At 32.9% G+C, this 14000-nt stretch overlaps 1 protein-coding gene across 1 annotated transcript in view; it reads right to left on the bottom strand.

Annotated features, from left to right (window-relative positions):
• Window positions 1-5001: 5001 nt before the first annotated feature.
• The window catches only part of LOC108755107 (solute carrier organic anion transporter family member 5A1), a 9453-nt gene continuing 454 nt past the window's right edge, over window positions 5002-14000 (bottom strand). Inside the window, exons 2-8 of the mRNA XM_018497918.1 lie at window positions 10622-10816; window positions 8515-8940; window positions 7860-8095; window positions 7083-7359; window positions 6599-6794; window positions 5692-6308; window positions 5002-5490 (exon numbers count right to left, since the gene is read on the bottom strand). Of these exons, the coding sequence (XP_018353420.1) occupies window positions 5300-5490; window positions 5692-6308; window positions 6599-6794; window positions 7083-7359; window positions 7860-8095; window positions 8515-8940; window positions 10622-10802 (2124 nt within the window). The 5' untranslated portion in view covers window positions 10803-10816 and the 3' untranslated portion in view covers window positions 5002-5299. The remainder of the gene's footprint in view (window positions 5491-5691; window positions 6309-6598; window positions 6795-7082; window positions 7360-7859; window positions 8096-8514; window positions 8941-10621; window positions 10817-14000) is intronic.

Here is a 14000-nt window from a genome sequence, read left to right as displayed (position 1 = left end):
TGCCGTTATCAAGCGGGTAAATTCTGTCTCTCACAATCAGCCTATTCCACCATCCCCTCCTCTCTGTCTCTCTCTCTTTTTCCTTTTGATTATCCCTCTCTTCTTTTCCCCTCTAAACCGGTCGCGATTCTTTCGATCCCTCCTCTAGCCGTATTCGTCGTCTGCGAATGTCGTCGGCTCGATCTATCTTGATCTATATGATAACCTACACCTGTATCATGTTTAAAAAGGAGTAGGGAACGGTTGACTCCTACGTAGAAAAAGAAACAAGAACAATTAACGGGGTAAGCGCTCGGCGCCCCGTGCTATTGCGAAATTGGATGTACGAATCAGATGGCGAAGCCGTAAAGCACGTCTTACGATCTACTGCTGCGGTCTGACGGCTTAATTTTGAGCACCTCTTATAATCATTACCTGTGAGTTGTTAATTAATTAATTGTCATAATATCAGAATCAAGCTTCGTTCATATGCTCATTCTCGAGGCTTTTCAAAGTCACTTGATCCTTAAACAGTTACTTAATTGTACCTAATTGCGAACGCTCTATACACGCACTAATTATAGAACGCTCTATATACGTTTTATATATTAATTAATTTTTTTTTTTTACTTACGTTAAGGTAAAAAGTATATAATAATGATATTGATTATATTGCATTTATTGCGTGGATGATTTGCGACTTTTAAATAATACGCTATCTTATGACGTCTGACTCTGGATAGCAAGAGGAAAATTGTTGAGATAAAAAAGATATTGTGTATTCGTGTATATACGTGTACGTGCGTATCGAAATGTGTGTATGAAGCACCTCTTTCGAAAGTTACTGCTCTACCTCGTTGAATCCCGGCGTTGGTTGGTGAAACGGGGCATCCCTATCGGGGACTATTCGCGACGTACCGACCGCGGCGACGTGCACGAGGTCTTGGCTTTCGGTACGGTGTTGTCTAAGCTCGTTTCTAGTCAACCTCCGGGAGCAGAGGCTCACATTGTGGACCCATTATGATTTAATAGAGCCGACGTGATGTACACACGCGCGCACACATAGGCACTCGGTAAACTCTTCCGTCTATTCCCGCGCATTGCTAATGGCATACATCAAACAGCTATGTCGCTAATAGCTGATGGGTAATTGCCGAAGTTTAATTTTTATACTCGTCGAATGGCCAGACCACGTGGCCATGCATTGTACTACCATGTTGTTAGATTCACAACCGTATCGATCGTATTCGATCAAGTCTCTCTGCATTTCTGAAAGATCATCAACAGATGCTGGATGAATAATGGACGAACGATTTCAAACTTAAAGTTTGTCTATATTTAACGTTGCATCTTTTCGTCTCAGTTTGTTCAGCATTCAATTTGTTCGCCCTAAGTAAGATACTGTTATCATACGATGGATTTAAAAAAGAAAAAGAAAGAAAATTGCATTTCTGTTATTTGAAATAATCTTAAATAAATATCTGGCTATCTCATCTTGTGCACAGGAGAAGCAATGATATAAAATGACGTTTAATACAAATTTTCTTATCACGTTTGGTAATCTGTATGCCTAAATGACTACCCAAAGTTGCGTATGTGTATGTCTTAACGTTAAAAAAATAACTTTGCACGACAAGAGAATGTTTAAAATACTTATAAAAAATTAGGACTTTTTAGATATTTATAAAATAAAAAATCTAAAAAGTCATACAAATGGATCGTTCATCATTCGCGTCAAGTTGGAAATTAAGTGATATCAAATTAGCTGAGCTTTCATTTCGCAAAGCAACATTTGCCATGATTTGCAAGAAATGTCTTCCTAGCGGTATTTGCATGCTCACAAACCTGCCGAGACAAAAGAAAATTTACATCTACGATAACAACATCATAAATACACTAAGTAATACACCGTGTGTATAAATTTCTTGGAAACTTCGATCTGCCGTTTGATACATGCAAATAAAAGTTCGCAGAAGTACTCGATATCAATTTGCTAAGACGTTAAAAGCTATTGCTATAGAAGATGCATTTTATTCTTTATGTAAGTTGTAGTTTACGCACAATTGGATTTATTACAAACTATATATTATTTCAAATCTTTATTTATATAATCTTATGTTATAATTATTTCTCGATTATTATGAAATCAACAAACACATTCTGTCATTTCTAGAATTTCCATTTTTGATGTTTTTGTGTTGTAATATAGTTATTAACTATTATAACTATTAAGTATTATTTAATAAATGCAAAAATTAATACGTAATAGTAGAATTTAAGTTTGTACTGTAAGATTTATAACACTTCGAAGAGTGTGACGTTGACCAGATTTAAAATTGGCGAGACGCTTTCTATTGTTGAAAAAAATCCAAAATCCACTGTGATTTATAAACTCTCTATTTGCATGAGTCTTTTGCAAGATGTTTACGCAACCTGATTCGTGTATATCATTCGAAGGCTGCCACCTTCTTGGACCGAAATAAAATTGAAAAAAACTCTTGAATGTACCAATGTGCTATTAATAATTAATTATGTTAAATGCATTTTTATTTTGTATGTTAACATTTTATAGATTATATTTATAACAAAACAATTTGTATTAAAAGATAATAAGAAATTAATGCTATTAATTTAAAAAAAACAGTGATAATTCTTATAAATCCTTTAATATACATAGTATTAAATTATAATAAAATCCGATGAAAAATTAGATAAAATAACAACAATATTTAGTGCATTACTTATCTTACGAGATATACAATAGTACTTGAGAATTCCCTTCAATGCCATACATTTTATCATTGATGCAACATACTGGCATATCCACCATTTTTATTGCTTTTAATTTTCATGAAAATTAACATATCGTAACCATTTTTTTTCAATCCAAACACCAGACATTAAGGAATACAATATATCAAGGAAATGTATTTATGTACCTTTATTAGTAAAAAAGTTGTAAGCAATATAATAAACAAAAGTTTCGAAAAAGACTATTAAAAAAAAGAAAGGAATATACCATATCGAGAATGGCATTGAAGACTTAAATTAGATTAAGTAAGAATGATTACACTATTCTTGTCCAGATGTTACACATTGCCAATAATCTGCTAAATGTATATTTACACTCGAAGACACGTGTCGCTTATATGATATCATAAATCAATTCTATTGCAATTTCTCTTTATATCATATTCCATTGAAATGCACATGATAAGTTAATTTACAAAGTACAAGGTTACTTCACCAGCACATGGACAAATTTTGCTTTAAATGGCACAACCCACTTGCGTTTGTAAATTACGCAGCATTCGTAGAATGACAGAAGGAACGCCGGATGAGCTGCATTAGTATCATTATTATTACAGCAGAGGTAATGGTCAAGTATTTTTCTCGAGTTGAATTCTGGCCTTTACTTGCAATTAATTCTTTATGTTACCTGTCTGCCCGTTTGTATCGTAGCAGTTAACACGCATCTGGCAGTTTAAAAAAATGTATAATTTTTTTTTATTAAAAAAAGGACATGAAGTGTCGAATGTTACGTGACATATTGTGATCCGCGCGTGTTTTTTTCAAAAGACAAGAAAACCTCGAGGTGGATCAAGCATAATCGAAAATAAAAGCGGCACGATCCTTAAGCTTAGAAGTGGTGGAAGGTGAGTAAACCGATTGCTTCCGGTCATCTATATCACACGCATCTGTCCTTTATCGGGCAACCTCGCTTCTAGTCTGATCGGACTGTACCTCGACTTAGAAGACGTTGATGAGGTCTATATGAAAGATGGGTCAGGGTCATGCACAATGCAACCATGTACACACAACAGCAAAACTTCCCAATACCAGGTCGAGGCACGAAGAAGTGATAATTTCCATTATTTTTATAGATAATGTTCTTATAATAAAAATTTGTATTGAGTATATACGCATATATTTTGTATATTCTCGGTATTTGAAAATTTTAGATATTTGAAAGATGTTATCAGAAAAATTGTAAATAATAAACAATAATTTATACAAATAAACTATCCTTCTTAAGATTGTAAAGTAGTTATAAATAATTATTAAGTATAAAATCTCCAGGTAATTTCTATAAAATTATGTGCATGCTATATAAAACAATTATAGCATTTTTCTTATATATGCATTTTTTCTTTAAATCAAATTACTTCAAACAGTAAAAATCGATAGAGAATTTTTCATAAATCCTATTGCACTTCGCTTTACTGTTATCAACAACGGAGCAACGAATCCTCATTCTCATCAATGTTCAGAAAGACATTCTTAGTCGCCTTGCAAATCTCATTTTTCCTTATTTGCAACGGAATAAGGTAGAACGCTTAATCGTAATGCCGAAGCGCATCCTCTAATGGTGTTCCAAAGGATGCGATCAATAGGGACGACCTGACGTCACGGGAACGTCGCGGAATTCATTATACGGGCCAAGCCGCCCGCTTTAGTTGGGTGGGCTTAAAAATTAAAAGGCTCTCAAACAAAAACTCCCTTTTTACCTTCAGCCTCGTGGGATGTAATCCCTCCGTCCGGTAGTAGCCCGTATGCCCCGCCAAACCCCTGAATTTCGGTGGCTTGAAGACAAGCCCCGAGATTTTACCTCCACCTTCCACCGTCTCGACGCCCTTCCCCTCTCATTCTAAAGCTGAGGAGCGAGCACAGTCCAATTCACCGATCCACAATGTAGTTTTCCGAATAAACCCTTTCGTCTCGCGATGCGTTTATATTCTGCTTGCGGGAGATTTGGTGAGCAATAAAATAACGAAGGGTGAATACCCTTATCGGAACAACAAATCGTTCAATATTACTTGATCAAAAATTGTAGAAAAAAATAAAAATAATTATTAATGTATGAATAATTTTTCTAAAATCTTTATATGTGTACCGAAAGAAAGATCCTAATAAAATTTTCACCAATTCTTTGCTGATAAAAAATAAAAATAAAAAATTTGCGACGTTGGAACAGTACGCGATAAAGCGTGAGGGTAACGTGTTAACAAAAAGTAAACGTAATTTATTTACAACGTAATAAAAATGAGCATGATTTACAAATAAAGGTTTAACAACAAAACTATAACAACGATAGTTCCCAGTTTTCGATCCCGAGAATCTAAAAGTTATATCAATTATAATTATTGCATTATAATAAAATTATTTACACAATTTACGTCTCTTGTCGCTAATAGAATCATTGCACTGTCTACAAATCATCGGAGTGTTCGGCGTCAGTCACGAAAGCCCCGGAATTTCAGGTACCTAAAGCAATTCCACGAATCTCATTCGATTGTTCACTATCGGACAGCAGCAAGCGTTATAGATGACTCTGTTCTGTCCTCTGATTTACATTTCCATTAACTTCCTTCTTCTTGTCTACATTATCAGTTGTAACATTTTCCTTCACGAACTCGCGTCTCTTGTCACTCTCCGCGGCGCCATACAAATCCAAATCTTTACCGAGATAACAAACTGCACCATCGAGTAATACCCCTATCATGGTAAATCCTGTAACAACACACTTCTTTATAATCAAGCTGACGAAATCAAATGGTGAAATAATATTCGAATGAGTAATCAATAATATCATTTTGTCCATTGTTCAATCAAACCATTCTTATCATACTGCGATTTTTTTTTTTTTATTTTTTTATCTAATCAGTTGATAAAACACGTAACAAACAGGTCATTAAACTCGACGATACCCACCGGCCGACGAAATGTTCACTAAGAATCGGAAGTTGTCACGGTGATAGAACCAGCAGTTTCCTCTAGTCCCACAGGATTCCTCCCATATTAAACAAGTCGAATCGATAATAGCCCCGTAGATAATCGGTCCCGGAATTAAAGCCAGCACCGAGATGATCATCAGCGTGATGCCTTGGGCAAAACTCTTGTCCTTCTTTTCGACACTTCTGTAATTCACCAGGACATTACCGATTCTTCCGGAACAGCCCAGCGTATGAATCACAGAACTGAGCACCGTGAAGAGTAAATACGGCCGGGTACAGTCACTGCTGCATGGGCCAGCTTTGACCTTATCAAAGATCGGCGGAAGTGCTTGCGAGTCGAACTCATATATCTGCTGTTTCGAAATAAAACTGAATGACTGGTCTCTGGAGCTGAAATGATCCAAATCTACGATAGAGCTTGATTCATTTATTGGTAGACAACTGCAGTTTCCAAACTGTTTGTCGTCCAGGATCGTTCGACATCCTGCGTGACAGGCAGAGAAGAAGGTTGTCTTTGACGCTTCGTGGCAGACTGGTGAATATTTGATGCCTACACAATTGCAGTCGGTATTGCAATCAGCTGTTAAATTCATTCTGCGAGCAGATAAAAATTGTACATCAGATTACGATATTAGTAATTAGACAAAATGCTAATTTATAATTGCTTTTCAAGACCGAAAAAAATTTCGGCGCCTGGATTCCAGAATCAGATGTGTATGTAAATTTACACAGAAATACTTAAGCACTAAGATCTACTTCGATCGAAAAACCGGATTTCTCTTATTTAATTAGATTTATTCGCATCGGTCTATTTCAAATTATAATTGTTTATGTTTTATTTATTAAAAAATATATTATATAATATATTTTTATGTAATACTCACTGCATAGTAGTCAAGTCTATACCGCGGATTCCAACATCTGTGCAGCCAAGAAATATGAATGCTATTTGTCCTAGGACGAAGCAAATGCCGACGATTACGTTCCATGCGAGGAGCGGTCTGGGACCTGGCTTGAATTTGCTAATTATTAATCCCGATAACAAAAACCCTAATACCATACCAACTAACGATATGGGACCTGTAAATTAGAATGAAGCAACATGTTACAAGTGCATAATTATTATTTAAATGCTTCTAACGAAAAACATTTTTTGTCACAAAAAATTTGATTTCTTAGCGGTTCCGATTTTATTTCTTAGCAGAAAAGTCATGTGAAAAAGTTAACGCTAGACATTACCTTGAGAACATCACCTTGAGACAAATCTTGAAGACGTTCTTGATAGTAATTAAACGTTATTGGATGAAATATTTTACAAGATAACTCATAAAATAATTAATATACGTTTATGTAAATTAATATATGTACCTGCTATCACAATACCGCCAGCCGCGGATGTACCGTATTGGACTTCAAGATACTTCGCTATGAACGTGATATAAGCAGAAGCGCCGAGAATATAAAATACAGCGCTTAAATTGTTACAGGTCAATAGCCAGTTCGTTAACAACCGTTTCAAAGCTTTTGGAAATTCACGGATTGTCGGTATATACTCAGCTTCCAAGGGTCTTGGGTTGGCGGGTTCCATCTGTATCGGAGGCTTCTGCTCCAGCACTAAATCTAACTTCAAAGGTATTTCGCCATCCTAAAGTAAAATTTTCGTTAATTAATTTATAGGAACTTGCAATCCTCCGCGAGTCGTATATATATTTATCATTTTAATTTATAAAATGATCCCTAATATTAAAAAAAAATTGATATCGATTAAGCTTTTCAGATTTATATATATATAAATTAAAATATTAAACATTAGCACATATATCAATTTGTTGTTGCATTCTTAACCCTTGACATTTTATTATTTATCTTTATACATTTCAGCGGTAACAATATATGGATTATTTTTAAAATAATATATTTTTACGACAAATAAAAATTGATTTAATTCTGTTTTATTATTAATTTGTTATTTAAATTTAAGAAGATATTGAATTTTAGATATTGATTTTATAATATACTATAAATATTTTCTTTTTTTTTTATTTTTTTTTTTAGAAAATGGCTGTTAATGTTTTTTTATGCTGTTTATTATGATAAAAAGATCTTCTTAATTTTAACAATATTATAATATCAAATATGAATTACCTGCTTAGAAATATCTTTCGATTTGGCAAGATCACGTGGAAACATAGCAATCAAAACGGCGAACATACCCATCGTAACGCCAAGAATGATCCAACCGAGCCACCATGCACCTAGCCATCGCGGATCTTTCTTCGTAATAACAGGAGTGAGCTTTGGGTCTATGTATAAACTCAGACAGCCAAAGCCCAATAGAAATCCGATCGCCGGACCCACGGTACGTAAAGCGAATGTAAAGCCTTACAGGTAAAATTAGAATTTATTGCTATTAAATTCTATTCCAATTTTATTCCAATTCGATAATGTAACAATTACTGTATCGTAATAAATTGTATCTTTTGAAAAATTTATCATTAAAAACATAATTATAAAAGCACTCACAATAAACGCATAATATTTGTAAAAATCAGATATCGAATATCAAATATTTCGTTCCAAGAATAACCAGACGTTAGAAATAAACTTATCTTGAATCATTAAGATACAGCGTTACTTACTTATCAGATTTATTAAGAAAGACGATTAGTTATTGCACGTTGACAAGAAGCACTTTTACTTTTTGTATTTACAAGCAAAGATATTTTTAGATTTTCGCAATATATTTTTTTTCTAATTTAAAATCAGTCATAATAACACAGAATTTGGCACTAATGCTCACCTAATAGCATGGGTGTATTTTTCTTCTTCGTATTGTCATCTAAATACGTTTGTCCCAAGCCGTAATAAAGGGTAGTTCCGATACCAAGGATAAATTGAGATAGAAAAACTAATAGTCGAGGAAGATAACTAATGCTCAATTTAGTTTCGGCGTCGCAGAGTTCCGGCTGGTCTGTACGAGGACAGATCGCAAGATCTTTCGGGACAGTTGTCATGTTCAGCAAGGTCTGATCCAGATATTCCTTCGTCAATGCCAAGGCGTCCTTTCCAGGACCGTATATGAAGTGCGGTAGAGCCAAAACGAGACAGGACAGTGCGCTCAAGCTAACCCCAACCGCGATCCATTTTGGCCGATGACTGGATCCTCCGTAGTAGGTCAAGATCAGGGACAAAATCTGAGAGATCTCGTTACCCGAAAGAATCAATCCTATGGTAATAAGAACATTACACGGACACGTGATATATTTATGTTGCCTTTCGATTACCTCTTCAAATTCTATTCCTTTTAACAATTTTCTTCGATTTAATAGGATTGGATATAGTTACATAAAATTTCTTTGGCACAAAATAAAATTTTTTAAAGTTTATATTTAATCAACCTTCCGCTGACGATTTTGAATTTCACCATTTAGTCCGAATACTTATATCCCTGAAGGACGGTTGTGTTTTTTTAAAGGATTTTCGGACTCTAAAAAAGATCTGAAAAAATTCTGATATACTCTTTTAACATTTAAGGATACAATTATACAATTACATAATCAAAAATATTTTACATATGTTTTTTTGTATACGTTCGAATTTGAAGTGAAATCGACAAAGTAATTGAAAGTCAAAAATCGTCTAAGTCTTCAAACCCTCATGTGGTCTGTCTAAGGTTATTTCTAGCTGTACGATTTGTAACAGACTTGTAACATCCAAGGAGAACGCTATTCAGATATTAAATTACCGTAGATACGTATCGATCGTTTGAAGTTAATGAAGCTACCGTTTAACTCAATGTACGTACACGAAAAATCGTAATATCGCGGTACTATTAACATAAAATATATCCATATTATTTATCTATTATAAAAAGCAATATGAGCGATAATCGAAGCTCTTTTTCTTTAGTGCCAAATAAATTCTACGTACATATAATAAATTTTATTACTCTGCTATTACATAAATATTGAAAACAGATTTCAGATTTAAAAAGAAATAATAATTTTTATTAAATTAAAAAAATTAGTCGTCATAAATATGGTTAACACAATAGCTTGCTCATTCAAATTTATTGTGCATATTGTAAACAAAGGATTATATTATCATTTAGCTTCAATAAGTTTTACTCACAGAATATTCTCTTACTCTTAATCCTTTGAATCCTGTCATGAAGAAATATTAGAATTGTATATATGTGTACACATATATGTATACCTCAGAATATTTTAAAAATAAAAAAGATGTACTCTCTCTCTCTCTCTCTCTCTCTCTCTCTCTCTCTCTCTCTCTCTCTGTTTATTAAACTATTATTAAACTATTAAACTATTAATTTTATAATAAAATCACGTCTCTTCCAGAATGATGAAAACGCTTTTCTAGGAAATGTGTTAATATTTCGGGTCTCTCGGCAGACTACAGAATTGTGTAATGTACGTCCGCGTGTCTTCGCTCTTTAATGCATATATAGCGCTCGTTGTACGACAGATTTGTCACTTCTATGATTGCGACACACTACTTACCTACTAGATAGACGCACACGGAAACGCGATTCGTACGTGTGCAAGTACGAGTACTTAAACGCGAGTATACCCGCGAATGCTCGACTGCTCGGCTTTGCCGGCAATGGGATCCGAGGTTGAAGGCGATTAAGACGAGATGACGTTCAAAGTTCTGCTGTGTCGAGATAAAGCACGGTGTCTAGTATGAATAATTTACTTCACGTCTGAGTTTTTCTCTAAACAGTTATTTAAGCGCCACGCCGAGATTAGTTGATCACCGTACAGAGTTCCGATCGCAAAGACGCGTGGATTCGTACCCGGTAAACGATGTGTACCTTTGCCAAAGTAATGCACAGTCGCTTCTCGTCGTGAAATTTTATTATATGTGATTACGGAAGTGAGACTCACCAGTCGTACGACTGGGAATCTTGAATCTCTTCTCCAGAGTCGTCAGGGTGACGACAATGTAGATGAAGGCCATTGCCTGGACGGTGCCCAGTAAACCATATACCACGATGAAGGTCCTCGGGGTGGCTCGATTTCGCAACCATCTGGGATAAATCCCACATATTCCACAGTCTTTACTCATATCTCCAGTAGTCTCTAAAAAGATTGAGCAAAGTCTTTCCTTTTTTAAAATCTTAATTAAAATACACTTATCTCATTAAACTTCATAAAGTTTAGACATAAATATAGTGAACGTTATAAATTATAAAACTAGTTATATAGTATTTGTAAACCTTCAGGTATATCTTATTTATATCTTTTTATATTTATTATCTTCATTTCTACTGATATCTTCAGATTTCAAGCTTGATACCATTCAATAAATAAGAATTCTTCTAAGAGCAACATTACAACGTGCAAAATTAAGTATAGAGCTAGCATAGAGATTTATTTGCGGCAAAGAAAAAAATGCGATAATTGATGCACATTACAGCGTTGACAATTAAATCCCGTCAAAATTCTTGACAGCTTTCATTTAAAACGATTTCTACTTGCTTTGTCAGATCAGCTATATTTTGCATCTATTTCAGGGAGAGCGTTCCGGAGAATTAAGTTTTGCGATAAAAGCGTCGCGATAGAGGAAAATCGCTGATATTGACATATGTAGGTCTTTTAAAGAGACACCCCTTTATTTCTCGGAAACAAAACATTGCACTTTATTAATACTGATGAAAACATAATTTGTTAAATGATTAAAAAAGTAAAAACCCATAATTCATATATTTATACCTTATTTCTATATATAAATTAGCTAAAAACGAATTTCCAAGATGCAAAAATAAAATTCTTACAATTTTATTTTGTAAAGTGCATAATTTAAATAATAGATACATTATTGATAATATCATTGTGTATTTTTTAGTTTCCTAAATCTGCTTTATTTATAATTGTCTCGTTTTTATTTTTTATATTATTTTTTATATTATATTTTTTATATTTTTTAATTTAAACATAAAGTCGGAGTGTAGCGTAAACTAATCTGTAAGACAGATACTGCATACCATAAACTATAAACTCACCTAATCTTTATGTAGTGTTGCATTATTATGTCAAATAGTCATATTGAGGTTGAAGGCATTCTTATTTAAAAAAATCTTTCAAAAAAAGGCTGTTAGGTTACACGCTTGCGACTTAAAAAACAGTATATAAATCAACGAGAAACGTTTCAAAGTAAAATATTCTAGAAATTTTCATAACATTCATTTATATTTTACACAAATGATGATTCCTATGAAAGAAAAAAAACAGGAATGCGTGGCATTATTGCCTACTGTGTCAATTTTTAAGACTCATTTTGTCATTGATGCTCATTTTTGCTCATAATGCTGGTCTCACAAAAAAGTTAATTATTGTAAACAGTATTAGAAAAGTGTTACATCATCTGACAGAAGACATTTTCTATCGTATTTATGTTCTTAAAGTCATATTTTTAACTTTAAGAAACGTAGCCCAAAAATAAAGTGATTTGATAATATCACTGATCTTCTTATATTAATTAAATCAATGTGAAATGCAATGCTTAAACGGAAAAATAACACGTCGTTATTATGATAGCGAGAACTTGTGACGGTGACTTGCATTCTTGATCACGTACGGTATAGACAACGATATAAACATATCATCAAATGATATAATATGTAGCGTATAGAAAAAGAAGTTACGTGGCAAACGCTTTACGATATTATTATTATTTTTGGGTTGAAACTGATGATTACGGATGCATTTAATTTTTAGTATTCCTGTGTAAGCTTAAGTTGCAGCGTGAGAATTTGAAAATGAGACACGTGCGTGCAATGCAGAACATAATAAAGCCGTTATCTTTCATTATGAGTCGCATAATTATTAATACGTTAATAGAGATAATAAATCTCGCACTCTTGGCAGATACCTTAGCATAATGTAACGACAGTAACAATGACTTTTCCATGTACGCAAATACATCCGTTACGCAACACACTTTTCGAACCAGAAGACACCGACCTAATCTCATGCATGTTTACAACACGAGTATTCGTAAATCAAAAGCGAGTGAAACGATAAACGATAAACGATAATGCATATAGTGAGATTTTAAACTTACCCTATTTATTGCAATTATAATTTTACTTATTAACAGTAATGAATATTATTATTAAAATTGTGAATATACTGTACTGTATCTTCATAAACTATAGTCTGTATTCACACTTCATTTATAGACAAATTCGGGTATAGGAGAGCACATAGTTTACATATATTACAGAACTTCAGAATTAAATGTATTTACTGATAAAAGTGATGCATGAATACAGACATAGATATATAATTACTATCAATTACTTGGAACCCCAAATTTAATAAATTTAATAAATAAATTTAGATATAATTATTAAATATTTGTTGTAATTATTAAATATTTGACTTGATTAAAAAAATCAAAAAAATAAAAATTAGAAAACTTTTTGTATTTGTACGCAGATTTGACATGCACACAATAAACAATAATCTAATCTACAAATCCAATTAAGTTTATCGCACCAATAAATCATTCAAATAAATCTGAAGAATTTCCTCTGACAATGTTCTTTGTCAACAATTGTCAATAAAATGCTCATCACATTGATTTTTATTTTTAATTAATACAATGAAGCAAACATGTTATAAAACTTTTTATATTTGCTTCTAAAATCGGAACAAAGAGAAGATCTCAAGAAATTTACTTGTTACTCTTTCACTTTGTCAAGAAAATCAAAATACACAAAATTTGCGAGTCTATTTGCACGCTACTTTTTTCATAAACTCAATTTATAAAATATATTATTAATATTTTATACTACATGTTTCCAAAATATTTGGTTATAAATTTTACTATATAAAGGGCTACACATAATTATTTTGTTAATGCATACAACTTTTTTATATAACTTTTATTCTATTTTATTTATCAGTTGAGATTCTAAAGAAATACTATTCTCGGTTTCTCTTTACATGAAGTGCAACTTACATAATTGCAATTTATCTTAAGCATCTGTCTTACAGTCGGAGACATTATGAAATCTTAAGCAATTAGCACTTCCGTTTCGCTACTTATAAATTTTCCTTGTAAAAAAAATAAAAATGTTAAAGCAGGTCACATATTTATATTAAATCCTGCGGTTAATCTTTATTTAATAAATATAGATTTACTTATTTATAAAATCAAATTTAAATTATTTAGTTAAATAATATTATATTAAAGATATTATTGGTGCTGCGTATCGTCGAATCATTCATATTTTAAAAAATTATTTTTGACTTATTT

This window comes from Trachymyrmex septentrionalis, unplaced genomic scaffold (assembly GCF_001594115.1).
Source record: "Trachymyrmex septentrionalis isolate Tsep2-gDNA-1 unplaced genomic scaffold, Tsep1.0 scaffold121, whole genome shotgun sequence".
Lineage (NCBI taxonomy): Eukaryota > Metazoa > Arthropoda > Insecta > Hymenoptera > Formicidae > Trachymyrmex > Trachymyrmex septentrionalis.
The sequence above is the reverse complement of the archived record's forward strand: the minus strand, read 5'-3'. Positions and strand labels throughout refer to the sequence as shown.